Below are 26,800 nucleotides of genomic sequence, written 5' to 3' on the forward strand. Positions count from 1 at the left end.
AGTTATATAATTCAATGTGATTACACAAATATTTGCTGTGCTCTGCTTTAGAAGGAAAAAGGTTTAAAAAAAATACAATGTGAGAAAGGTAAATGGTAAAAACGATTTCAATTCATACGTACATAGAGAACACAAACATATACATTGCATGTATTTCATACATACCTACACATGTAAATACACACATGCAGACAAAACTATCAGAATAAAATAACTAGCCCTTTCCATGTTACATGCTGTTTTGTAATCAACACCTACGGATGAGGTGGAGTGGTATCTATGGTGATTATATGCACTTCAGAAATCACTATCTCCTCTAGTTATAAGCCTGCAATAAGGATTCAGTTCCAGTTGCCCCATTTTTAAATCCCACTGACAATTTGTTTTCAAGATGAATTTCTTATAATTGATTTAATGAAGTAAATGCCTAGGTTGAATGTACGTATTCTATATATAAGTCACTTTAGACCAAGGCATCTGTCAAATGAATGCAGTGTGATTGATTTATAGTTAAATGAAAGCCTTAATCATAGCCTCAATTAAGTTTCTATTTTTTGAAAAATGTTTTTTAGGGGTAAGTGAAAACCTGTGAGAACAAGAAAGATACTGTGATAATCTTTATGTGCCACTCTTTAGACTCCCTGAGGCCTGGTTCAGCTTTACTCATAACCAGAAGTTCTTTATTGAAATTCTCTAAGGGTCAATATAACATTGATTGAAAGTAATGGCAAAAAATAAACTCCTTCCTTGACACATGTTTCTCCCCAAATACCTAACTCTCAGTACAACTTTTATAAAGAAACTTTTTAACTGAAGTCAGTGTTGTCTTTGGCTTCATTGACTCATGTCATTTTCAGTCAGAAAAGGAATACTCACCATGTACTCAATATTTAACAAGACTCAAAGGGCCAATTTTAATAAAAATAGACAATTTTTTCCTTTCTTTTTTTTTTTTTAATTTTTTTTTAATAATAACTATTTTTTTTTATATTTTTTATAATTAAAAAAAAAAAAAAAAAAAAAAAAAAAAACCCCCGCCCTTTTTTTCATTAGCGCGCCTCTAAAAGAGCAAACAATGGGCCCGTATGTATCTATCATGGATCTTCCTACGGGAAAAAGAAAGCGCAAGCTTAAATTTAGTGAAGAAGAAATTAACATCTTAGTGCATGAAGTAACCGCAAACCTGAACATATTACAGGGCAGAACATCCACACCCTCGGAAAAAAATGCAATTTGGATTACCATAACAAATAAAATCAACTCGTTATCATCTACACGGAGAGAAGTGGAGGAGGTAAAAAAACGGTGGCAAGACATAAAGCGCAGGACAAAAGAGAAGGTTGCGTACAACCGGGCACAATCGAGGAGAACCGGTTCAGGTCCACCAGAAATAGACACGCTAACTACTACAGAAGAGGTGGTGCAGCAAACACTCGTTGCCGAACAGGTGGAAGGTGTTGACGGCATAGATACTGCTGAGGTCTCTGTAGAGATTGAAGGTATGTGTGGTCTGTTATGATACGGTTGTGTTGGCGTTGGGTATAAATGCATATGTTTAGCCTATATCGTTAATATTTCAACCCAACCAATGGGGTTACGTAATCAAAGAGTGTTATATAGTTAAATAATCGCAAAATTGCTTATCAAAAATGGAACAGACATGGAGGCTTTTTTCTTTTGTGCCAAGTGTATTTGATGCTATGTTTGTAACCTGTCCTGTCACAGCGTTAGGGGAACCACTTGCACCGCCTGGCCTGTCTCAGCCTCCTGTGCAACCTGCCTCGTCTCAGCGTCCTGCACGCAGGATAGATGATATTGATGAAATGCTGTTGACTGAGCAATGCGCCCAGACAAAGGCCCTTCAACATATATCTGGTAATGTGCAGCAGATGAACCGTGAAATGAGACGGAATAACGGGCAGGTAAAGGAACTGGTTAGTGCAATGAATGGATTGGCCAGGGCAGTAACCAGATTATGTCGTCACCAGCAACAGACCAACGACTGCCTAAGGACCATTGCTGCAGGCATGGTTGGTGGTCTGCAGGGGACCTCTGGCGTCTTATCCACACCTGCAGCATCCACATGTGCAGCCTCCACGTCTGCGCCACCTACACCTGTGCCATCCAGCATGGCACAATCCGCGCCATTCACCCCAGTGACACATGAGCCTCTTCCAGCCAAATCTATGCCCACACGTGTTCTAAGAAAAAGAAAAAGGCCTAACTAAGCAAACAGTCCCAGTTAAAACATTGTCAAATAAAATAAGAACACAAAAAGCAATTATTCCAGTCTGGCTTGATTTATTTACTCCATTTTTGTATTTTCAATTTCTACCTAACAAAGATTAACTGAAGTATCTGCCAATAATTTCTTGTCGTAGACGTCTGCCTTCGGCCATGTCATATTGTTGGGGAGGGAATGCGATGTCCTCTGCCGGCGCGATGTCCTCCGGTGGCTCCATGTCCTCCAGGGGTATACCATGGCGGATGGCTATGTTGTGCACTATGCAACAAGCCACCACAATTTTGCACACCTTCTCCGGTGTGTATGCCAGCGCTCCACCTGTTCTGTCTAAGCAGCGCATCCGGCTTTTCAAAACGCCAAAAGTGCGCTCAATCACCCCCATTGTCTGTATGTGTGCGTTGTTGTAATTTTGTTGTGCTGCAGTTGTGGGGTTAATTGGAGTCATTAACCATGGCTGTTGGGGATACCCACCATCACCTACAGCAAAATATAGAACATTACAGATATAGCACATTCTACGAAAGTAATGATAATGCATGAGCAGTTGGATAATACTGGTAGGCCTATATATGGCTGGACAAATTATTTTCACAAGGGAAATTAAGGTTCACTGTAAAACATCTCCAAACAATGCTTACCAAGTAGCCATGCCTCCAAAAGCCCGGTTGCTCAATCTTTGGTAGATAGCACTATGACGAAAAAGAAGCTGTCATGGACCGACCCAGGGAATTTAGCGACGACGTTGGTGATTGACATGTTGGCATCACATATGACTTGAACATTCATTGAGTATGCATGCTTCCTATTTCTGTAAACGTGCTCGTTGATTGAAGGTGGGAGTATAGGGATATGAGTGCAATCAATGGGTCACCTATAATGTTTGGAAAGTTTGCAATGTGAAAGAAATCTTCTTTGATGCGTCTTATTTTGGCGTCAGTAGTAGGGAAATGTATGTATTGACCAGTGCGCCGTAATGTACGTTGAGTACCTGGGTGAGTATGTGGCTGAGTGAAGGCTGCGATATTCCCACAGCTGATGCAATGACCATTTGAAATGATCCTGATGCCAATATTTGTAATGTTGCCAGGAGTTTAACGTGTGCTGGGATGGAATGTGAGCGCTGAGTGAGAGGTTCCAGGTCATCTTTGATTTCGTCCAGTAATTGAATTATTGCATCGCTGCTTAATCTGTAACGTCGGATGATTTGTTGTTCGCTTAATTGAAAAAGAGTGATTCTCGTGGCATAAATCCTGTCTGCTCGCCGTCTTGGCCTATTTCTTCGCCTTGCTCGGATCACTGCTGCCATTGAGGTAAATTTGAACACACAGGAAATGCGCTCTCTGGTTCAGACCTGCTTTTAAGAGGCGGAGAATTTCCCCCGCAGAATAGAGGCGCACTCCTACTGACAGTCTTTGTAAATACCACAGAATATATAATTAGGCGCACTTTGCGCTTATCCTCCCACCTTTTTGGGTGGAACTCCCACTTTCCCCATGACCCTCCCACGAACGCATATTGAAAGCGCAACTTGTCTTTTCTCGCTCATGTGGCAGGCAATCTGCGATTTTACCCAAGTGCGCCCCGTTTGTAAATAGCCCGCATCGGTTACGTCCGTCTTTGCGACCAATTAGTGCCTGGAAACAGGCGCAAACGGCTTGATAAATCTAGCCCAAAGAGTCTACAGCCATGCTAGCAGCACTGTGAGGCTGTGCTTTGAGCTAAATGCTTAAGTGTGCATGCAAACATGCTTACAATGACAATGCTAACATGGTGGTGTTAAACAGGTATAATGTTTTATACCATGTTCACCATCTTTGTTTAGCTTGTTAGTTTAGCATGAAGTAAACACTAAATTACAGCCAAAGCTGATGGAAATCTTAGTTGTATTATTCGTCCATGAACCAAAGTATTGGACAAACTGACGGCGCAGATTTAAAGTCAGGGGATCACTAGTCTATATCGACAACGTTTCATTTTCCAGGATTGTCCGGAAATGTCCCTCATTTTGGCTGGATGTCCCTCACCTTCCGCTTTCTTTGTGTTGCCATTTTAAAAAGGTAAATCCAGACAACGAGCTAGAATATCTGTCCAATATGAGTTTTCTGTTGCACGACTAAAACAACCTTTGAATGTACACATGTTCCACCAAAACAAGGCTATTTTGCAGAGGCACAATTGCTCCGTCTGGCTCTTAGTGCCACCTAAGACGATTGTGATTGGTTAAAAAAAAAATGGCAATAAACCAGAGCACGTTTTTTTCCCATCCTGCAATGCTGTGGAGGAAGGTCTGGCAATGCGAGACTAGGGGATGACTAAAGTGATTAAAATCTATGCTGAGTGGTGCTGGAATGTGTGTAGCAAATTACATGGCAATCCAACTTGTTGAATCATTTCACTTAAAACCAGGATGTCCTGATACTATGCCACAATACTGTAGCCTATCAGACAAGGTATTCACAGCAAGTAACATCTCAAAACCAAAGATAATTGGGGTTGTGTTTATTAGCCATTTGCGGTTGGTACCATCTTTACAACTAAACACTCTCTGTAGAGACAGGTGTTTAGGCTTTTGCTGAGGGTGGTAAGCAAAAAATTGTTCCAGGCTGTGACTGACTTGGGCTGTGTGAAATAGTGTGATGTAGAGCATCCTGGGACATCCTGGTACTTCCCTGCACTCTCCCTGTCATCTTTTGTACTGCAACTATCTTTAACCTGAATAAACAAATGCTTTTAAAGATAGGTTAGCTATTATTGATATATGTGTTGCTTTGTGTTAAAAAAATAGCTTTGAATAACCTTGTATTTTGTCAATGTCATATTACACTTTTGATTCATATTAAGGCCACATTAACATAATAAAAAAATCAGCCTATTATCACCTTAAAAATATATCAAGGGTTAAAGGACTTATGTCTCAGCAGGATCTGGAAAAACTTGTCCATGCTTTTATCTTCAGTAGACTTGACTACTGTAACGGTGTCTTTACAGGTCTCCCCAAAAAATCAATCAGACAGCTGCAGCTGATTCAGAACGCTGCTGCTCAAGTCCTCACTAAGACCAAGAAAGTGGATTACATCACTCCAGTACTGAAGTCTCTACACTGGCTTCCAGTGCCTCAAAGAATTGATTTCAAAATACTTTTACTGGTTTATAAATCAGGGCCAAAATACATTTCTGATCTGCTACTACATTATGACCCACCCAGACCTCTCAGGTCGTCTGGGACAGGTCTACTTGTTGTCCCCAGAGTCAGAACTAAACAGGGGGAAGCAGCGTTCAGTTTTTATGCTCCACATATTTGGAACAAACTCCCAGAAACCTGCAGGTCCGCTCCAACTCTCAGTTCTTTTAAATCTAAGCTAAAGACCTATCTTTTTGATGTTGCTTTTCTTTAAATAATCTATTTTATTAACTTTAATTTCTTATACTGCACTGTAACTTTTATTCTTATACTGCACTATCGATTTTATTCTTGTCTTTTAATGTTTTTAATTTGTTTATTAATGTTTTTAAATTGTTTTTAATTGTTTTCTTACTGCTCTTTAATGTTTTATGTAAAGCACTTTGAATTGCCCTGTTGCTGAAATGTGCTATACAAATAAAGCTGCCTTGCCTTGCGAAATGATGAAAATAATAATAAATTGAATTTATATAGCGCTTTTCATAGACTCAAAGTCGCTTTACAAAATTACAAAAAAATAAAAAATAAAATGACTAGGCCCTATCAATTTTGTCTGTGAAGCTTTCACAAACAACCACCAGAGGCCTGTACTACGAAGCAGGATTTGGTGTTAACGAGCTAACTTCAGGTTCAACCCAGGGTTTTCTGTACCATGAAGGTGGATTAGTTGTTATCGGGTTCAATTGCCATGGTAACTCATGCTGAACACCTAACCTGGTCGGAAGCAGGTTAAATTGGAGATTAGAGATCAACCGGTGTTAAAGCACCGCCTACTGACCAATCAATACTTGATTGATAATGGCGTCACCGTTCTTAGAAGACCAGGCGGAGCTCGGTGCTTCACTCATTATGAAAGATATAGATTTTAAGAGGAGGGAAATACATATAGGCTATTTGTCGGCTTCTTCAGCCGTGTGTTGCCTATTTGTTGGCTATTATAGTGGGTGTACTGTAGCCTACTGTACATTATATTGGCCAGAATCTGCCTTTGGGGGAGGAGGGGTCATATCATAGTTGGGGGGGGGGGGGCTGGGTGTCCTCCCCCAGGGAAGTTTTAAGCATAAACGACTTCATTTCCTGTATTCCGATACACTTTAATGCACCAATTTACGGTAAAAATATCTTTATTCAGCCTATAGATGTTAAGAAAAAAGCATGGATGACAATTCAAAATTTATCAAAAATATAATGGAAAGTAGCCTATTATTGTTACGTGTCATTGGGCATTTTTAAGTGGGTAGCCTATATAGAAATCCTGGAGCTTACTATCACATAGACTACACCACTGGAAGTGCTATTGATAGGATAAGCGTTGTGATTTACGTAAAACAGCGTGAGCTTTTTTTGCCAGCTTTCCTTCCTGCATTTTGCCTGTAAAACCGTGTTTGTGTTGTTCATATTTATGTAGAATTATAGTTTGCTCTTCTTGTTTAAAATATGCGGCTCTGGTAGATGTTTGCGATTGGTCGTGGTGCGCAAACACCGCCTCTTTTATGTGAACGCGCCCGCCGCTGGATTGGGAAACCCTGAGTTGACCGCGGTTGGTAGGGTTAGTGAAGCCGGATAACTGAAAGAAATCCAGGGCATGTTGATCTTGATTCGTAGTACAGGCCTCAGGTCTTTTGACAGTTCCACAATAATAATAAATAAAGTTTACTACTTACTTACATTATATATATATATATATATATATATATATATATATATATATATATATATATATATATATATATGAAAGACAAGGAAAAACTGCACTCTAATGGAAGACAGACAGAAAGTGCAAGCTAGGATTTTTGGTTAAACTTTTGGTTACATTTGGTGAATTATTTAGCCCCCTTCCCTGTTTGTTAGCACGTTTAGAGTGGTACCAATGCAAGCTAATGCAAAGATTGTTTTATTCAAGATTTTCTAAACAAAACTTATCAAAAGATGGAGCAAATCCGACCTTTTCGCAAGTTGGGGAGCGCAATGTTCCATGACGCTTAATAAAATTCCATTCATGTTGACTATTAGGCCTATATGCCAGAGTACCTGTGTAATGTCTTGTATCGGAGAAATGTCTTCGCCTTTCCGTTCTCAGCTGAGGTAGACACATTAACTCGCTTAACAAGCTGCAGTTTTTACCATTGCACATTAGCCTAGCAGCTAGCGGAGTTTCCTTCTGTTGATAACTTCATCCCGATAAAACGGCACAGTTGAAATTCAGCCTGCATGCACGTTTTGTAGCCTAAACAGAGCAGCTTATATTGGTAGAGAGAACAACAAGTTAGCGAACTGCCGAGTCGCCCTATCTGCTCTCTGTCTGTTCAGCTGCTAGAGGGGCTGCACTCGGCATTGTCAGCAAACTATTTTATTTATATTTTACTTTATTGACAAAAAAGCCTTCTGAACTGTCTGTGGAATGGATCAACGGAGATGAGAGAAACCAGTGTGGCCCTAAATGACAGCAAAACTCAGTAAAGACTCAAATTCAGCTGAAATGGAAACACTGTGCTGCAATATTTTTATACAGTCTATGGCTGCAACATATGTTGTAAGATTTAAGCCGATGTTTTTTCAGGGGTAACGCCATTCACTTTACCGGCAGTATTGACAATAGATAAAGCAACCGTGTCTTGAGAAGCTCTAGCTTGTTGTTTTATTGTTCACTTTTAACTCACTTTACATCAACTTTGCTAACTCTTTTTCCTCTCTTTTCCTCACAGCGGCACTCATACGCTACTCTCCATTACCGCTCGTTCTCCTTGCACACGGACACAGACGTCACTCACTTAAGGCACCCTGCCATTCTCACTCTAACTTACGCTACTCTTGTAAGGGTGTTGCTGTATACCGAGGGAATTTCTTACTTTTCAACCGTGGTAGGAAAAAATCCATACCGTCCCAGCCCTAGCAATATAGTGCTGCCGTCAAAATTAATAGTAGCATTGAAACAATTTTTCTGTCTTATTTGTATCAAAATACTACTTTTTAGTTAAACATTTTTCCAAAACTAAAAGCTGCAGAAATTATTGACGGGGCGATAGATTTGAATGTTATCTGCCTAACTGAAAATGTATGTCCTGTTTATTGAAGATGTGGCCAAGGGGTAGCCCGTACACATAACCGAAGCAGGTTAAGTACAGATCTCTGTGGGATACTCTAATACAAAACTATTCTACACATTGTGATGGTACCAGCCCATCGAGAACAACCGTGTCCTCAGAAGATCTGAGGCGACCTTGTGATGCTGAGTGTCAAATACAGGGAAGATATTAGATGAGAATCCACAGCAATTAACAAACCATTTACTACCCTGGTGAGTGCAATTTCAGTAGAGCGTTCACATCTGAACTCAGACTGAAATCCATCAAAAGGAGTGGACAGATGGGCTGTGAGTTGACCAGCAACCACTTTTTTCAACAGTTTAGACATAAAAGGACGATCAGACAATCAGTCTATAATTGCTTTTTGTAGGTGGATCAAGGTTTGGACTTGAGAGCACAGGTGTGACTACATTTGTTCTACAAGCTGTGGGAACAATGTTTAGGATTTAGTGACTTGATGTTAGGTAGTGGACCAGTGCAGGGAACAATCTTTTATAGCCAAAATAGGGTCTAGGATACATTTTTATGAGGGCAAAATTATCACCAGCATCAACAATGAATGCTAATTGGTCAAGAAATTGGCAAAATCAACATCACGTCTGTTTGCCTGTGATCTGCTGTTAACATTACTAGTGCAGTGCCCATTGAAAATGTTTGGAATGGCCGATTGCTTGGCCTGCGGTATTGCTGCTTGTAGAATTCTTCAAAACCAAATTGTACCCCAAAATTACTTAAAGAAGGACTCCAAACCACTTAATAACCACCTCCACTGTATAGCCTACTACTGACTTACAGTGTAGGCTACGTCTACATCAGAGGAAGACATTGTACTACTGTATTTACCTGACAGAGAACAGGGCAGATTCAGAATGTAATCACAAAATATCACATTGAAAATGTGGAGTAATCAGACATTAGCGTCATGGACTCATGGCAGTGTGCTACCCATCCGGCCCGTTATGAGAGCTAATCAGCACATATCTGCGTTCATCAACCACCTGAACCGGGCCGTGTGTGTGCTTGTGCACGCAGAGAGAGAGAGAGAGAGAGAGAGAGAGAGAGAGAGAGAGAGAGAGCAAGAGAGAGAGAGAGACACAAAGTCTTGTGTCGTATGATTAGGACCGTGTGTGTGCTTGTGCACGCAGAGAGAGAGCGAGAGCGAGAGAGAGAGAGAGAGAGAGAGAGAGAGAGAGAGCAAGAGAGACAGTCTTGTGTCATATGATTGGTAACGAATTTAACACTTCAGTAGAGGTGCCCCATTTCCATACAGGTTTAGTGGCTTAACGGTTAACGGTGAAGTATGGATTTGTTCGTGGGGGTATTTTGGCGACGGTAATGTTATTAGTTAGCATTTAGTTAGTTGTTGTAAGTTAGCAGTAGACTTAATTAACCCAACCCAGGGCGAGTCTAATGAAAACTAATGTGTCTGCCCGGTTCAACTCTGAGATTTTCTCGCATTGCACAGCGCTGGGAAGGAATAATCTCCGAAATTACGAGCAACTTAATACAATAGCAGGAAAAGAGTCTCCCCCCCCCGCTGTTCTAAAGCGTTCCGCATGTGGCGTCTGCGTGTGATGTGCAGTTTACCTTCCCCCCAAACACGGAAACACATATACAGATACGTCTCACTGCCACTTGTCTGTAGCTGGTTGTGCTTTGCATGTGTGGGATTCTGAAACGTCCTTAAATTCAGGAATTGTCGTTTGTTTATTCAAAGTCAAAGACAGTCCAAAGTAGTGCTACTTTGCAAATTTTTTGTGGGTCTGAGGTGTATGTCACATTTTAGCTGTCAAAGCTCTGCTGCTCTGTGTCTCTGGTCCTCAAAGTGAGAGGGGGAGTGGCCAGCAGCTATAGCGGCAAAAGCCAATGTGTGCTTCTTTTACCTATATATTTAACAATATCTTTTGCATTTCTAATCCAAACAACGTCAAACTTGGCTATATGCACATAACAGATGGACAGACAGACGGACGTTCCTGCAATTTAGAGATAGATTAAACAGAAAATGAATCAATTAATTAATTAATTAATTAACTACAAAAACATATCCATTATTTCCATTTGGTTTTGTGGCTGGCTGAGATGCAGATGAATTATGTCACCTCTAAAGACCGATTATTGGTCCAACTTGAATAGACAATTATTGTGTAAAATTCTGGCTCAGTAGTTGTAACTGGTTTAAGTCAACTACTTTTAAAATAAGAGTGACCGTGATTGACCCCTCCGAATTTTAGATGGGTCTTTCCTAAAGTAAATGTACTAATATATTGTGTTATAAATAAGATAGAAGGCATCTGACAATTAAAAAAAAGGCCAAAAATGTCTACAATGAGATAATGATTATAGTCTGTATATCATAAAGTATGTCTCTAAGGATTTCAGAAGACAAGCTAGTGTACATCTAATTATTCAGCAATCAATCAAAGAACGACAAAAAAATAATACACAATTTCCAGCTGCAGACTGCATGCTGTTACTTGCAGTGGTGGCACAGCAAACAAGGAGAGAAAATGTAGCTCCATACTAAGGTTAACGTTGAGTGCCAGATGAAGATATCTAACCTCCTACGTATAAAACACCAAACTGTACAAGGATCATAGCCAGAAATACGACTTTCCATTTGAATCCATTTGGAAGAAGAAACTAACCGATTATATTATTTATAATAATGAAATGGCACCAATAAATTTCCTTATAAGATTGAGCTCATGCATAAATTTTTGATCTTTGCAAAAGATCAGTATATAACCAAACCTACAGCATGTCACGCTATACATATTTGGTGGACAAAGTAATGCTGATGAAATGCTGCTTTTAAATAACTGAATTCCTTCGTAAGTGTACTAGCAAGAACACCGTTTTGATCCATTTATGATAAAAATTTCAAGTCAGACAAGATGATGAAACGTGTCTACAGCAGCATATGGCAGGAGTGCACTCTGATCTAAATCTACATTTGGAGGTATTTTGCTTGATTGTTTAGATTATAATACATATCACTTAACTTGTAAAATCGTTATGAAAAATTTAATCATGTTAGGCTTATGTCATTTTCTTTGCAGTGAAGTCACATCATCTACAGCAAAACACAAATGTATAAACATCATTATCATGGTTAAAGAGTAACTTAAGTCTGATTTATGCTTCTGTGTAAAATCCACGCCATAGGTACAGTACGTGTAGATACAGACCCTATACAGGGTACCCTACGCCGTAGCCGGACGTGCATCCCTCAAAAAAACACAGACTGCAACAACTGTGATTGGTCCGCTTGGCCTTGGTTTGGTTGCCTCGCATTTCCCCCTACTCATTTCCAGGTTCTCCTTCTCCATCAACAACATGAAATCAAGAAGATTTCATGATTTCCTGCTAAAGCTTTCCCAATGTGGTCAGAAAGCACAGGGGAGAGACTTTGTTTCTCCCTCTATGCCTCCAGAGTCGGTACGTGCTCCGAAGCTAATCCCCGTCACTCTTTCACTCGCTCTACCACACACTCCCTGCTATTCTCTTAAAGAGATACGCTAGAACGAAACAGACACCAGCGCACAAGTATTAATTTCAGGCCACTTACGTAGGCTACCGACATAGCTCTGCGTAGAGCCCCCGTAGAAGTATAAATCCCGCTTTACAGTAACACTCACAGAAAATCTTGTTTTTACTGACCTCCAGTGTTTGAACATCTTCCCTTGCTGCAGGGATGTGCAAGTGTATTCCAGTACCCTGTGACATCACTGTTGAGTTTCGTTACAGGTGTAAAAGAGCACACTTCTGACTCCCATAGAGTTGAGGACAGTGAAATATCAGTAAAAGAGATGCTGGCGAGGATTTTTCTGTAGAGGTCTGAAACAAAGCTATTGCCTTACCTTCACCATACCGATGTTGCCATGTGAAGACCTTAAAAAAATGCAGTCACTCAATGTAATTCAGGATTTTGCAGAACATCAATATCCTTTTCTGGTAATGGTCCAAGGTGCAACAGAGATAAAACTTTCAACCAGAGAAAGTATGAGAATACTGCTTCTTAGCCTGGCATGGTTACTTTTTAGGGTTCAGCATTCAGCACTACCGCAGGTCAAACTATTTTGGTCTTTACGTTTTCTAGTGAAAGGTATAAATTAAACAAAATGCTATTCAAATATCCTGCTCTTATTCAGTGTCAATGTGTAAACAGCATAATGGCGTAAATAATGTCTTCTTTGCCAAGGCCGCCCAAAGACTGTCAGACAAATAACTGGTATGTCCTTGCAGGGGCCCGTTTCAGAAAGCAGGTTTAGTGAAAACTGAGTTTGTTAACTTGACATGAGGGAAACTCTGGGTTTTCCGTTTCAGAAAGATAGGTAACTTAACCTCAGAGTCAGTTACTATGGTAACTGAGTATGTGAACCTAACCTGGTCGGGAGCAGGGTTTCTTCAATAAACCTAGAGTTTCTCACAGTCTCCTCCCTCTGACACAGCGCTCTTTCATTTCCCGGCGCATTTTAGCGCAATTTGTTATCTGCATAAAAACAGGGTTGGTTTATTACTGTGTTAGGCAAAATCTCAAAACATGGCATTCCTTTTGTCGACAATCCTGTCAATGAATTTTCATTTCCAGATACCTACCTATTTGAGCGTTATCGTTTTTCTTCACAGTCGATCAGATATGTAGCCTCCATAACCTTATCTGTCCTCATATCACTAACGTCACCCATCGTAGACGTGCTCTTACATCCGAGCAGATTCTTTGTGTCGCATTACATTTTTTTGCAAACGGCAGTTTTCTTTACAACATTGGTGATGCGGAGCATATTAGTAAAGCCACTGTAGCAAAGCGCCATCAGAAGAGTGTGACTCACTCTGAAACGTTTTTTTAAACCTTTCTGCAGTGTTCCCTGGACACAAACCAGTAAGAGCCATTAAAAAGGAGTTCCACAGGATTGCAGGTGAATGATGTAAACCCTTTGAAATAAAAGATATGAATTATAATTCTGTTAATGATGGTGCTGCAGCCTCAGAATGGTATTAGTAGGCCTAGTGCTTTTTCGCTAATAGATTGTGTTCAATAAAATGTTACCAGCAATATTAGGCTATTGTGATTAAATATGAAATGAATACACCAAATTGGAACTTGAGCATATACTCAAGCAGCATGTTTCTCCCACGCAAATTCTCTCTCTTTTGCAGCAGCCGCTGTGTTGCTTTTTTAATGAAATACATGTTCAAACTCGCTGTATGTGCGCATGAATATTTCTGCCGACCAGTTTGTTTGGGGTTGTTACCATGGTGAATCGTAGTATCATGGCTCCATTCATGCTGCCTTTTTATAGTGGTGGTGCACGCGCTTAACTCTGAGTGAACCTACTCTGAGTTGATTGAACCAACTCAAATCAGCTGTTCTGGAACCGAAAACTCAGTTTCCCATCTCAGGGTAAATCAACTCAGAGTTCTGGGTTAGACTCAGAGTTAGTTAAACCTCCTTCCTCAAACGGGCCCCTGCTCGCAGACAAATTCTTTTTTAACTCTTATTTTCAAGAGTGCACCTTCATCAAACATTAAGACTTTCATTTTGCTCAGACTGACTGACCCAATCCTATCACACATTCACATCCCGTCGAAATACACACTGTGGCTGGTGGCCATAGTGTCCCTTTTTGTAGCCGATTCTGAAGCGCAGACTGTTGCTTTGTAGAGATGTCCCACCCTTTGAAGCCCAGCCAATGCTCTGTCCAGGATGGTGAGTTGGCCGTGGGGCCAGCGCAGTTAGAAAATGTTCATTCCAGTTCAACCAACCACAATAACCTTCAGGTCCTTTATAGTTCTGCAAATGTGATTGGTATGCATTAAAGAGGGACTATATGCAGGTACTGTATTTGAGTTGATGTTACTAAAACATGGACATGTCATGGTTTGATCTTTTTAACGACCAACTCTCTTCCAGCAAAGTATTTTAAAACTACATGGTAGCACTTTCCAAAAATATAAAAAGGAAAATTAATCACCTGTTTTCACCAAATAAATTGTAAAAGGGATACATTTCAAGCTAGCTTTTCATGCAAACTTCACAACTGCAGCAATCTTCACTGTTTACTGTGGGCAAATGCTTTTATCAGCATAAAAGAGCTACCAAAGTTGTTATGATTAGATGTGCACCGTAAAAACACCTTCTTAAAAATTTTGTAATTGTGGCAACAGTTAACAACTTTTTTTATTTATTTATTTTTATAAATCAGTCTTTTTTTTAAATGAATTAATTCAAAAATACTAAGTTCTAAAGTACAGGTTAATTGAAATGGCAATGCAATCAAATCATGTCAACTTAATTATAAGTCCAGTAAAACAAACTTGTGACCTTGGCTTAAAAAGAATGCACTTTACAGTGTTTCCCACACAATAAGATTGTGGCGGTGTTGCTAATGCATAACAGAGGAGGGTCTTGAATATATATAGATATTGATTATTATATACAGCATATATCATATAGCAGTGCACTGTGATGTGCTCGCTGTTCGTCTGCTGCTGGTGATAAATGGTGCATCCTCCTAGTCTGGCGCAGGACTTTCTCCCTCATCTGAGGCTTCCAAGTCGAGTCTCCAAAACCAGTGTCATCATAGTTGTAGATGAGATGTGGCTTGTCCTAACTCCGCTATACAAAGAGGGCTTCGCACAGCTTGAATAAGCCTTCAATGGCTTCTGGTGCAGTGCCTGTCCAGGGAATCCGCTGTCTTGGAGGTCAGTTGTGGACAGCAGGCCTTAGATATTGAACACCAAACGTCACTTGGCCCCTATAAATTGGCAAATGTGCTTTGTGTTCTGCAACTCTCCTTAATTATCCCAATCGTTAGGATTTTAACAAAGGATCCCTTGACAGGGAAGCCATGGTCTGCCATCTTCCTCCTCAGGTGTCAGAGCAGAATTGGGATGAGGGTTGTGGGAATATTTATTTGTGTGGTAGACCTGCGGTGTGGTGTGAGGGATGCTGTATTTTTTAAAAGTTGCCCTCAAGCTAGCTCCTGCCTTGAAATCCGCAACTGCCTCGTCTAGATTTTCCTTCATGTATTGTTTTCTTCTGAATTTACTTTCTTTCCTGTGATTGGCTTTCCTGACATTCCTTTGAAATGAACACTGTAATTGTTTAATCATTTTAATATAAATGTAATTTAAATAAACAATTATGTATGAAATCTGTGAAATCCTATTAAATCTGTGAATATCCTAACATAGTTGATGTAAGACCAGTGGGAGGACTTCATTTCAAATTACATTATTTTAATGAGTTATGTGAAATTATTAAGACATGCCATCAGAAACACATTCTCATTCCCAACTCGTAAAAATACTGACGCTTGGTCAGTGGCTCTCAGCGTCTGATACCAACGCAAAAATCACCCTTCAGCGTCTGTATGGAACGCACCAGGCAGAGCAGCAGCTTGACCACGGCCCTATAAGATGACGTAGTGTTATGAGCGACAACGGTAGCAAGTTGTATGAAAGACCGAAAATCCGCACAAGGATGTAGGTTGGTGTGGTGGATGGGTCAAACTAACACAGGACTTTCACCCAAGAGACAGGCATTTGTGTCCTGTTCTTATCCCGCGTGTCACCAAAATGTACATTTTGTAACCCACGATCTTTTCCTAAACCTAACTGTCCCGTTCTTGTGCCGCATGTCAGTTAAACGCACGTCCCGACCCAGAGAGTCAAATAGTGATGCCAAGAGTCCAGATCAAGCACGTCTAAATATGAAACTAAAGGAGACTTTTTGCGTCAAAAACAAACGCCAAAGGCACCTGACCAAGCGTCGCTTTTTGGCGCGATGGGAGTGAGAATTTGTTGTCAGAAAACACGATTTAATAAAGAATATTAATTTGGATTTATTTTAAATCAGTTTGATTATTGGAAAGTAACAAAAATAAAATAAATGTTAAAGAAATATATACTTGCTATTTATATCTCTAAACGGAGAGACCAAAGTATGGGATTTTACAGCATGTGTGGGAAAGCCTGCAGTATTTGGGCTGTAAAAAGCATCGGTTTATCAGTTGGAAAGCTGAAGGAAGCAGCAGGTGTGTGCCTGTTGCTAAGCAGCACCAGAAAATTTCAAAAGCACAGCTGAAAACAACATTACAAAATGCTAATAGAATAATCACTTTTGTGTAACATTTCAAAGGTGGGAACTTGATGCAAAAGGAGCAAACCAATACAAAGCAGTAAAAGTTGCAGCTCAGGTGGTAGAGTGGCTGGCCAATAATCAGAGGGTATGAGGGAAAGTTGCAGTTATAAGAATTGCAACATGAAACAAATACAAAGTTTTGACCTTTTTAACACAAAAAAAAATCCATCTTAACACAAAGATCATCTAAAATGAAGGTCACTTTTAACTAATCGTTTGTCCATTGAAAGCAATTTGTTAAAGAATAAATAAAAACATACAAAACAATACTTTTGGACATAAGGAGACATAAGACAGGAGATATGATGTTAAATCTATATCAGGTGATGCCCAAACTCTAACTTCATCTTTTCACAGCTTTTAAGCATTGGCAATTTCCTGCCAACACTGTCACAGCTTTGGCAGAAAATTAATTTAGGAAACCATCTTTCATAGAATAAGCTGATTGAGAAAATAGCTTTCCAGGGCCTTTTAAAAACTAAATAAGTATATCTTGTTGAGATTATTATCTTATTTTCGCCAGGTGGTTGTATTATTTGTCTCTGTGTACTGAAAAGCAGCACATCCTGCAGCTGAGGGGTTTGAAAACCTACATTTTTAATGTAATCAACCATTGCAACGGCAAACATTTTGAAAGTATGGCATAGGCTGGAAATAACTGGAATTATCCTTTAGATGATAAATGTAACAACCAGGTACATTCAGATAATACTACAAGAGAAAATATATACTTAAAAGACATTTGCACTCAACGCAGCCTTTCAGTAAATTACTGGATGCTCAGCTCGGCACTCAGGGGCATAATAGTTTGATTGACATGTCTGAGCCAGCCGGAGAAGTTGCTCTGGGTTCTCTTTCAAGATAAAGTGTAGCCTAATACAAGTTGTGTGAGTTCATCCTTACAACAGATTAGCATGTTATCTTTTTCAAACAAGTCACAGTGTTCCATGCGACTTACAACATGTATAGTGATGAAATCTGACTGCAATTATGTTTGATCACTGCTTCTCAGTTTTTGTAGATGTCATATCCACAGATAGCATGTAATAATTTTTGGATGTTGAGCATTTGGGCAATAGAGTAATTTACACAATGCCCTCTGCATACTTAATGCATTAAACTCCCACATCAACTTTTTTTTCAGAACTGCACTTCATAATTCAGCTTTGATTTGCATTTCTCGCTGTTTGTAATGTTTCTTTAAACTGGGATTGGAAGTAGTGTGCCCTTTTTGTAGAATTCAATAAGAGGGACTGGTCTTTGTGTCCTACAATTAGCTGGGATTCAGACCGAAAACAGCCCTGCATTACAACAACACACTGAGTTGGCAGGTTTAAGGTTTCAGTGAGACAATGAAATACAATCTAGGAAGTCCAGTTTGAGTAATTAATGCATTTAAAAGGCTTATCGGATGCCGGAACACTGCATAATGACTTGGAATACTCACAGACCGGATTTTACAGCTCTGGAAAATCCTAAGCATGGTTATTATTTTATCTTTTGTTGTGATAACTAGGGTTGGGTACCGAACTCTGTACTTTTTGGGTACCAAATTATGTCGGTACTCCCGAGAACCGATTCACTTTAAATCAAACGGTACCAAATTTCGGTACCTGAGAGTGAGTAATCACAAGCTTATCTGTCCTCTCTGCATATTGACAGAGAGCGGAGCTCACACACACACACACACACACACACACACACACAAACACATACACACACACACACACACACACACACGCAGACGGAGTAAACTCGAACAAACTACGTCAGCTCTGCAGTTTTGTTGAAGTCAGTGAGTCACGGCAATAAAGCCGATAAAGTAGTTTCAAGTGTGTGTTGTGTTACAGTTTTTCAAAACTTCACACAGACAGCGTTTGCTTATGATATTAATGGCGAGGCGAAAGCGATCGTGGTGCTGTTGACGTTACACTTCCTCTGAGACAAGCAGGCACAACAGTGGTTTCTATGCCCTGGTGACTGACTGACAGGCTGAGGTTGTTAGGCAAGGCAACTTTATTTCTACAGCACCTTTCAGCAACAAGGCAATTTAATTACATTTCTTTGCACTTAAGTTAGTTCTCAAAGTTTATTGTTTAAGGTTTGTGTCATTATGCAGTTTGCACTAAAAAGTCTTTGTTGTTTACAGTCCTTTGCATTTTAGTTAGTTCAATATTAGCCTGTAAACAATATCATTTGTTTATTTATTTATTATTTATAATATGTTCATGTTGTGGCAAAAAGGTTTCTCTTTTGTTGTTAATTTTGGCCAAGTTCGGATTGATACCAATCCTGAGTGTCTGACTGCCGCACCCCTATCCAAAAGCACAACCAGTTTTATTAATTACTCTGAGTGAGCAGTGTTACCAGAATAGTTTTATTTTGATGAACTGTTTGATTCACAATTAAGGTGGACAATAAAAGTTTTGTGTTTGAGGTATCGAAATTGGCACCGGATCATGCGATACCCAGCCCTAGTGATAACCGCAAGGTAAACGGAAGAAATACAGCATTGACATTACAAAGTGATCCACCAGGAACTTGCTCTTGCATTTGTGTAGTACTATGTACTATGTAATGAGGTGGGGGTTTGAGATGAGTCATCAAAAATATGTTTTTATTTTTACAGTAAGAGAAAAGTGAGGTATTTCGATATAACAATAATTATAAAAATACGTTTTGTGATATATATTAATCATGTAGAAAAAGACAGTAAAAAAGGATTAGAACTTGGAAAATCTTTAACCATAGTTGTCTATTCTTTTCTGGTGAAAGGGTTTAATTGTGCATATGCTGTAATAATATTGTGCAGTTATTTATCACACTAATCGAATGAGACATAAACTAAATCTAGTTGATGATTATAACTAGAGAAGTTAACTTTTATAGCCATCTACAGATGCTATCATATTCATAATGTGACATGGTCATAACACACACACACACACACACACACAGTCCAAGTGAATAACAGATGACTATCAGTGCCACATCACACAATCCCTTTCTTCCTGCTGTGGTCTTCACCTCTCCAACACATACCGCTGAACTTTAAGGAAAATTGCTTTTCTGGTATCTCACAAAGTGTGATCACACACACACACACACACACACACACACACATCAGATGTACTGTTCGTCCTCAGTGAGCTTTGAGCCTAAATCAAAAATCCATTATTAGTTTCATTTTGTCATCTGTCATAATAGGCCCAAATCAGAGATCAATGCATCATGGTGAGTTAATAAATAACTGAGGCAATAAAAATTGGCTGATGGGTATGATCATGATTATGTAATATTCTCATTCAACAAGAATCATTTTTATGACATTGACTCAGTTGGCATCCTTTGATCCAACTAAAAGACCAAGCTGGAATTAAACTGGAACTGCTGAAAATGAAAGTTCATGCAGTAACTAAAAATATGAGGACGTCTTTATTGTCATTGCTCTATTTAATAGTCATAGGGGAAATAAAGGAAAGCCAGACAATGGGGAAAGATTGGTAGCAAGAAGTTGGATCCTTTAAGTAACAAGACAGATCTTACTGCCATCTTTAAAAGGATCATTCTGGTTCATTACAAGTTGTCTTGTTTTGTTCTGTACATGTATATGTATATGTATATATGATAACATTGTACTCCCCGAAGCCATTACTGAAATGTGAGAAAGTCAAACAACGAAAAAAAAAAAAAACTATATAGGTTTTAAACAAGCCAACAGTTTAGCCAAATTATCTAAACCAGTGGTAAAACAGAAGTCTGGATAACTTGGTATTTGTTTGTATAAATCATGTATGATAGTAGTGTTCGTGTTTCTTGTCTGACTTTTTTTTGCCTTTTCAGATAAACAATGAAATGGGTGAGTACAATCTTGTTGCAAATAGAAATGGTGGGCGAAACTATGAAAATACAGCCCTAGTCTCCTTGAAATTATGTTTGTATAAAACTAATTTGCAACACAAACAACCTTTGACAGATTACTTTTATCAACATAATGAGACAATCCTTTTTAATGAATGGATCTGCAAAGTTGCAAAAAGAACATATCTGCAAAAAAAAAAAAAAAAAGTCATGTGTTTTTCCTCCATTTTCCACTCTTGCTCAATATCCGCTCAAAGCAACTGAATAACATTTACAGTTATGTTTAGGTACTCACAGCATTAGCTAAAAGTCAAAAGTTACTTGAACCATTAATTAATGAACATGTAACCAAAACCACATTAACCTAACCTTAACCAAAATCTTTCCGTTGCTTAAACCTAACCATACATTGGTCTCTGGACGCAAACCCCTGGTCTCCAGTGTCAAAGCACTGCGCTTTGTACAGCAACCCTTCATTCCAACTGCCTCCCTTCTAATTTAAAAACTTAAACATTATCAATGGACATTATCCAGGAAGCAATTATGTTTCCTTCTAAATGTTTTTGGCAGACAGGGTTAGAAAATGTGACCCAAGTTAAATTTATTTCTATGGAGCTTTTAGTTATCTAATACCAACACGAGATGGCTCAGAAGCTCAGAACACACAGTGACAGTTGAAGCAAAACAGCAGAAAAGCTTCCAAATATTCTAATTTCTAGCTAATTTCTAAAGTTTGATTTCCACTTCCCTGTATTATTCATGACTTGATAAAGTGTGGTGCAGCACTTCTGTCATATCTCACCGGCACTACATATTTATACTACAATGTCAACCGGGAGTACATTTTCATAAAGCTTATCTTCCACTATATTATACATAATGAATAAAAAGAGGGTCTGCAGGATGTGCAGCAGACACTGATCAACGCGATCAATCCCCTGAAACGACTCAGCTGTTAAGTGTATTTTAAGACTATCTGGGGTTTATGTTCAGTCCCATTAAAATGAGCTCACTGTTAGTGATTTGACCTTCAGTTCTTCTGTCATGAGCTGAAAATCCAGAGTTAAAGTGACATCTAGCTGGCATCCACTGACAGCAGATGAGGAGGAGGTTTAAATGTGTGCATGAGAAAGAGATATTAAACCCTAAGAACCCATAGTGCGACTGACAGCTCCTCCACTCTTCTTGTTTCCTGTTCTCATCTCCCCTCTTGTTGTTTTTCCTTTCTCACTCTGTCATCTGACAGTTAGCTGCACAACAGGAAGCTCCACTGAGGGGGTTGAGATTAAATTGCTTCTTTTTTTTATTTTTTAACAATCAAATGCTCTTGCACACAGCTACATAAAACATTTGTACATGTTTACACAAGCAATCAAGCAGGCAAAACACATTTCTAACGATTCAGACCAATGGGGGCTTTGGATCAAAAGAGATCAATGACAGGAGGGTGTCTGAAGTTATCTGCCAGGTTGTTGTTTTTTCATGTCAACATTTTATGAGATGTTAACATCAAATTGTGTTGGTGTTCTTTTTTTTCCTGTTGCTCTTTCTGAGTGGAACTTAGCCTGCTGAACAAATAGCATCTTATTTTTGAAATGTAGTTTTGCTAATTGGAATTCAGTTGGCTTCATATTGATTTATTCAGTAACAGCTGGTCACAGACAGGGATGTAGTGGGGAATAAAATCCCTTAAATCTTTTTAATTTCTTTATAACCCACCAAATGTATTTGTATCGTCTTAATTTATAGCAAAGATCAGTCAGTACGGAAGTGTCAATTATGAAACAAAACACTTTTTAAAACACTTTTTTCCCATTACGGGGAACCTAAAGCTGCTGAAGAGCATCACTACCAATCCACATGCCAGGTGTGTTTTTATTATAGAATATAAGGGACACCAGGCTCCATCTATTGTACTATGGTTGTCCAACACGGCATCATGACTTTGCGTAAACATACACGCCACTTTCCTAAAGCCAAATGGCGTGTTATCTGTACGCATTGAGCTATCCACGTGTATGTCTACGCTGTATACAGCGGATGTAAACATACACACCTTATCGCGAGAACATGCCGTACTATTGCGAGAACAATGTCACACACGTGTAAAAAGAAAGAAAGAAAAGGTTGGCTTTAGGAAAAGAACATTGGGAAAGGCTTTAGTAACACAATAAAACCACAAAAACACGACGGTGACCAACGTCACACACTTAGGAAAACAATAAACGGTTGGGTTTAGGAAATAAACATTTGGGAAGGCTTTTTACAAAAAAAAAAAAAAAACGGTTGAAAAACGCCACACAAGGGACGCAATCCCGGCTCTCCTCCGCGAACTTATGTCCTTTCATACTACTTGCTAGAGCGAAAATTCACACGTAATGTAGGTCAATGGCGGCCGAATGGCGTTGATAAACACACTAAAAAGGGATTATGCGTCTTGATAACACGCAAAAACGGCATATGAACTGCCGTGTCATACATACGCCACTTTATGGGATCAGTCTGGGTTGTCAGTATATTTACAGTTGCTGCTGTTTTTGTGTTGCGTATACAGTGTTGCCCTGCTATTGAGGTAATTATGTCAACTTTGTAAAGCACAAGTTTTGGTCAATTCATGCCAATGTAAAACTGACTGGTACTAACTGTGGGGAAAACAATATTTATTGTGGAGGCTCCCTGCAAACCTATGAAACCAACATCATTCAAAATAAACAACCAAGGGTCTCATTTATAAACGTGACGTATGCACATTTAACAACCTTTGCGTGGGAAGTGGCGTACGCACATTTTCAGCCCCGTTTTGTGCGTACGCCACTTCCCACGCAAATGTTGCGATTTATTAAAAAAATAAAAAATAAAAAACTCGACGGTAGAATGTGCATTTGCATTGCCATTTGAAATAGTCCAGAGTCAAAAAAGAAAAAGGTCTGAGGTACAATTTTGAGGGGTGATAGAAACATTTTCCCATTTAGTTTCCCATCTGTGTGGGTGTGACTGTGTCTATGCACGTGCACACTTTTTTGTGTGTGTGTGTGTGTGCGCTTGTGTGTAAATGATGACGTCACTAGCATGCAAGGTTTTTCCACACACAGCCCTATTTGGCCCAGCACAAAGGCATACACACTTCAAAGGCGTGGGGTTCGGATCAAAAGCGGATAGTGCAGGTAGGTGGTGAATGTACACAACTCTCTCCATGGCTCCGCTCTCTTCATCTAGGACTCTTTTCATGTCGATGCTTGCAAGAGCCACATTCACTACAACACTTGAATCTTAATGTGAATAAATGAGCTCGAATCAAATGAAATTGTGGTTCGAAAAAACTCTGATGTTGGAACCTGAGTGTAAAGCGATACTTGACCCTGTGCCTTTCGGTCATTAAAATCATTTGAATTCAAGGACTGAACGAGACAAAGTGTGTAAAAACTCTGTGGACCTTCAAAGCTGACAGCCTTTCAGAATAGTCTTATACAACAACAACAACAACAACAGTTCCTATTCACTTTAGGCACAACAAATCAGTTTGCTTTACCTTCAAAGACTGCTTCCTTATAAAATATTGGAGATTTGTATTAAACCTCAAGAAAACTAACGCCTGTAAAGGAAAACGTGTGAGTTAACCAAAGCAAATGACACACACAACTCTTGTTTAGCAGCGTAATTATACACATATGGTCCCTCAACCATCAATTTAACATAAGTTGAAGTCAGATCTGAGGCAACGCAGTGAAGTGCTCCCTAAGAACATGGATGAAGGGGCCACTTTTAAACTCCCACTTAAGTGTGTTGCTAGAAATCCCTGTGGCTGCTCTGCTGCCCAAGTCACACAGTCTTTCAAGTTTATTCTTGAAGTTTGACTCGTGTTCCTTTGGGACCTAAAGGTCGGAGGCGGCTGGGTGAGCATCCCCTCAGCTTTCCTTCTCTTCTGTCCCCTCCACCTCCTCCTCCTCTCCTCCCCCCCACGGTCGCCTCACTTCACCCATGGGACACAGGGAAGGTGAAAGAGGGTCACACAACTCAAACGCATGACCAGTTCTATGTCCATTGGCAGAGATCGAAGGTGCGTTAATATCTAAATTTAACCTGTCTAAACTCAACTTTTCGCTGCAGACAGGTGTCCGCATGATAAATGAAAGCAATAATTCTGTTGAAATTGGGCAAAATGAAGCCCTTACCAAGAGATGTTCTATAGATGTTTTGATTTTTTTTGGGTGAATTTAATAACTCACAGTTTGTCCTCACGACAGATTTGAACTTGCATCTTTCAAAATGCAATATTGTGTAAAAATACTGAACTGAAATGATTTTTTATGTAATTTTTTATTGACTTTGCTAACTTTCATTACACTTTCCTGTTACATTAAAATGTATTATAGCATTTTGGAAAAAGCCAGTTAAAAGTTAAGAAGTCTACAGTTGTGTCTTTATAACCTCATAATATTAATCACTGTTAAACTGATAATATTCATAAAACTCCCCTACCAACCCTGCAGATTCATCTCCTCTGATTCTGTCTGTGTCTTTTTAAAGGGCCTAATGGAATGTGATTGATGACAAAATTTTCCGTGATTAAAAATAGCTGTGACAAAGATGGTTATGTTGTTGAGTGGAGAAATGTCAACATGATGCCTTTAATGGGTTATTTTCAAATCGCCTCTGTGATTTACAGGATTGCAAAAAATTTAATATGCCAGACTAGTAACACTGTTGTAATAAGCCATCTAAAACAATTTATTGGATGTTCTCTCACAATAATTCATGAGGGTCATGCATGTTTTATGAACAATCAATCAAACTCAAACACCAGCAGGCTGGATAATGAGGAACTATTGAGAGGAATGAGGCCTGTTCAAGTTCAGAAATGGAGTAGGACAAACACCATTCTCTAAGGACTAGCTTGAACATGGCATAGTAGTTATTGGAAAGTTGTGCATCTGTCTGCATCTGTCCGTGTGCATGCGTGCCTGTCTGTCACTGACAGACAGCACACTTTGCATGAGTCGATTTCTTAAAAACATGCAGTATAAGCTGACATTTGTGACATTTGTCCACTGTTACAACCAAGACAGCTTAATTTATCCAGTTGGCAGAGAAGGTAGGTCGCAATTCAATCCATCACGAATTATTGAACGGTAACAAGACTAAGCAGCTCTGTGAGGCTGTACTTTAGCAATGTGATGCTTTGAACTAATGTTAGCATCAGCATGCTAACTTGCAGATGTTTAGCAGGTGTAATTTTACCAAATTAGTTTGGCCTGTAAGCATGCTAACATTTCTTAATAAGCACTAAATAGTTTTTTTCTTTTCTTTAGTTAAGCAGCCAAGTGTTGCATGAATTAAAAATTTGACTTGATGATGGCGCTAGATGACAAATGTCAGAGGATCACCAAAGTTATTACTATTCATCCTAGCAGGATGTGTGTACCAAATTTCACTCAATAGTTGTCAAGACACAAATGTCAACCTTGCAGTGGTGCTATAGAAAATTCAGGGAATCATAAGTCAGTCCGTCACTCATTCACCCTCTGAGCACCATGGATGCCTGTACCAAATTTAATGGCAATCCAGCTAATATTTGGCAAGCTTTGTATAAGTAGAAACCCGGTAGTATTTTCGAATGGCCGTGCCTTCCCTCCCTCATGTCCTCCTGAGACTAGATTTCTCTGTATTGTGGGTCTGGAAAAAAGCCTCCGATGACGCAAAGATTGTCATTTAGCGTCTCTCTCCCCAATATTAATAACTTCTCTCTCTCTCTCTTTTAAACATGCACACATTCACTCACAAATACACTGACAAATATATACTATTCATTCCATGTGATAAATACACTCAGTCAATCTCTCCAAATTACACAAAGGTGGTGGGATTCAGCTGCTCTTAAAGAATGTTTTTTTTTCTTCTTTAAGAGAAGGAAAGGTTAAAGAATGTGTTTCTGTCCCATAAAAGTGAGGCATGTTTGAAAAATATTATTTGACTTAGAAACAATTATACTTGAATTCATGATTTGATGCCATGTTTTAGGCATACTGAACAAATATGTATGCTGATTTATTGTTGGCCTAATATCAGTTTTAGGCTGTGCTTTTTCATCTGTATAAATTTAAACTGTTCAGATGTATGTGGCTTGGACGCAATGTCTTTTGAATATTGAGTAGGAAAATAAAGCAAATAAAACTCCAGCAGTTCATAACCACTGTCTTTAGCTTGTTTAAAAATGGAAACTTTTGTATGACTTGACTTGTGACTTGCTTGACCAAAGCTATGACCTGACTTGCTTGATT

The 26,800-nt window shown here is 39.2% G+C and overlaps 1 protein-coding gene across 1 annotated transcript; it reads left to right on the forward strand.

Moving 5' to 3' along the window:
• The first annotated feature begins 1,096 nt into the window (after positions 1–1,096).
• Positions 1,097–2,228, forward strand: LOC120556481 (myb-related transcription factor, partner of profilin-like). Its single transcript, XM_039796125.1, has 2 exons — positions 1,097–1,499; positions 1,726–2,228. The coding sequence occupies exons 1-2, from the start codon at positions 1,097–1,099 to the stop codon at positions 2,226–2,228; spliced, it is 906 nt and encodes a 301-aa protein (XP_039652059.1).
• The last annotated feature ends 24,572 nt before the right edge of the window (positions 2,229–26,800 follow it).

This window comes from Perca fluviatilis, chromosome 3 (assembly GCF_010015445.1).
Source record: "Perca fluviatilis chromosome 3, GENO_Pfluv_1.0, whole genome shotgun sequence".
In the NCBI taxonomy this organism is placed as follows: Eukaryota; Metazoa; Chordata; class Actinopteri; order Perciformes; family Percidae; genus Perca; species Perca fluviatilis.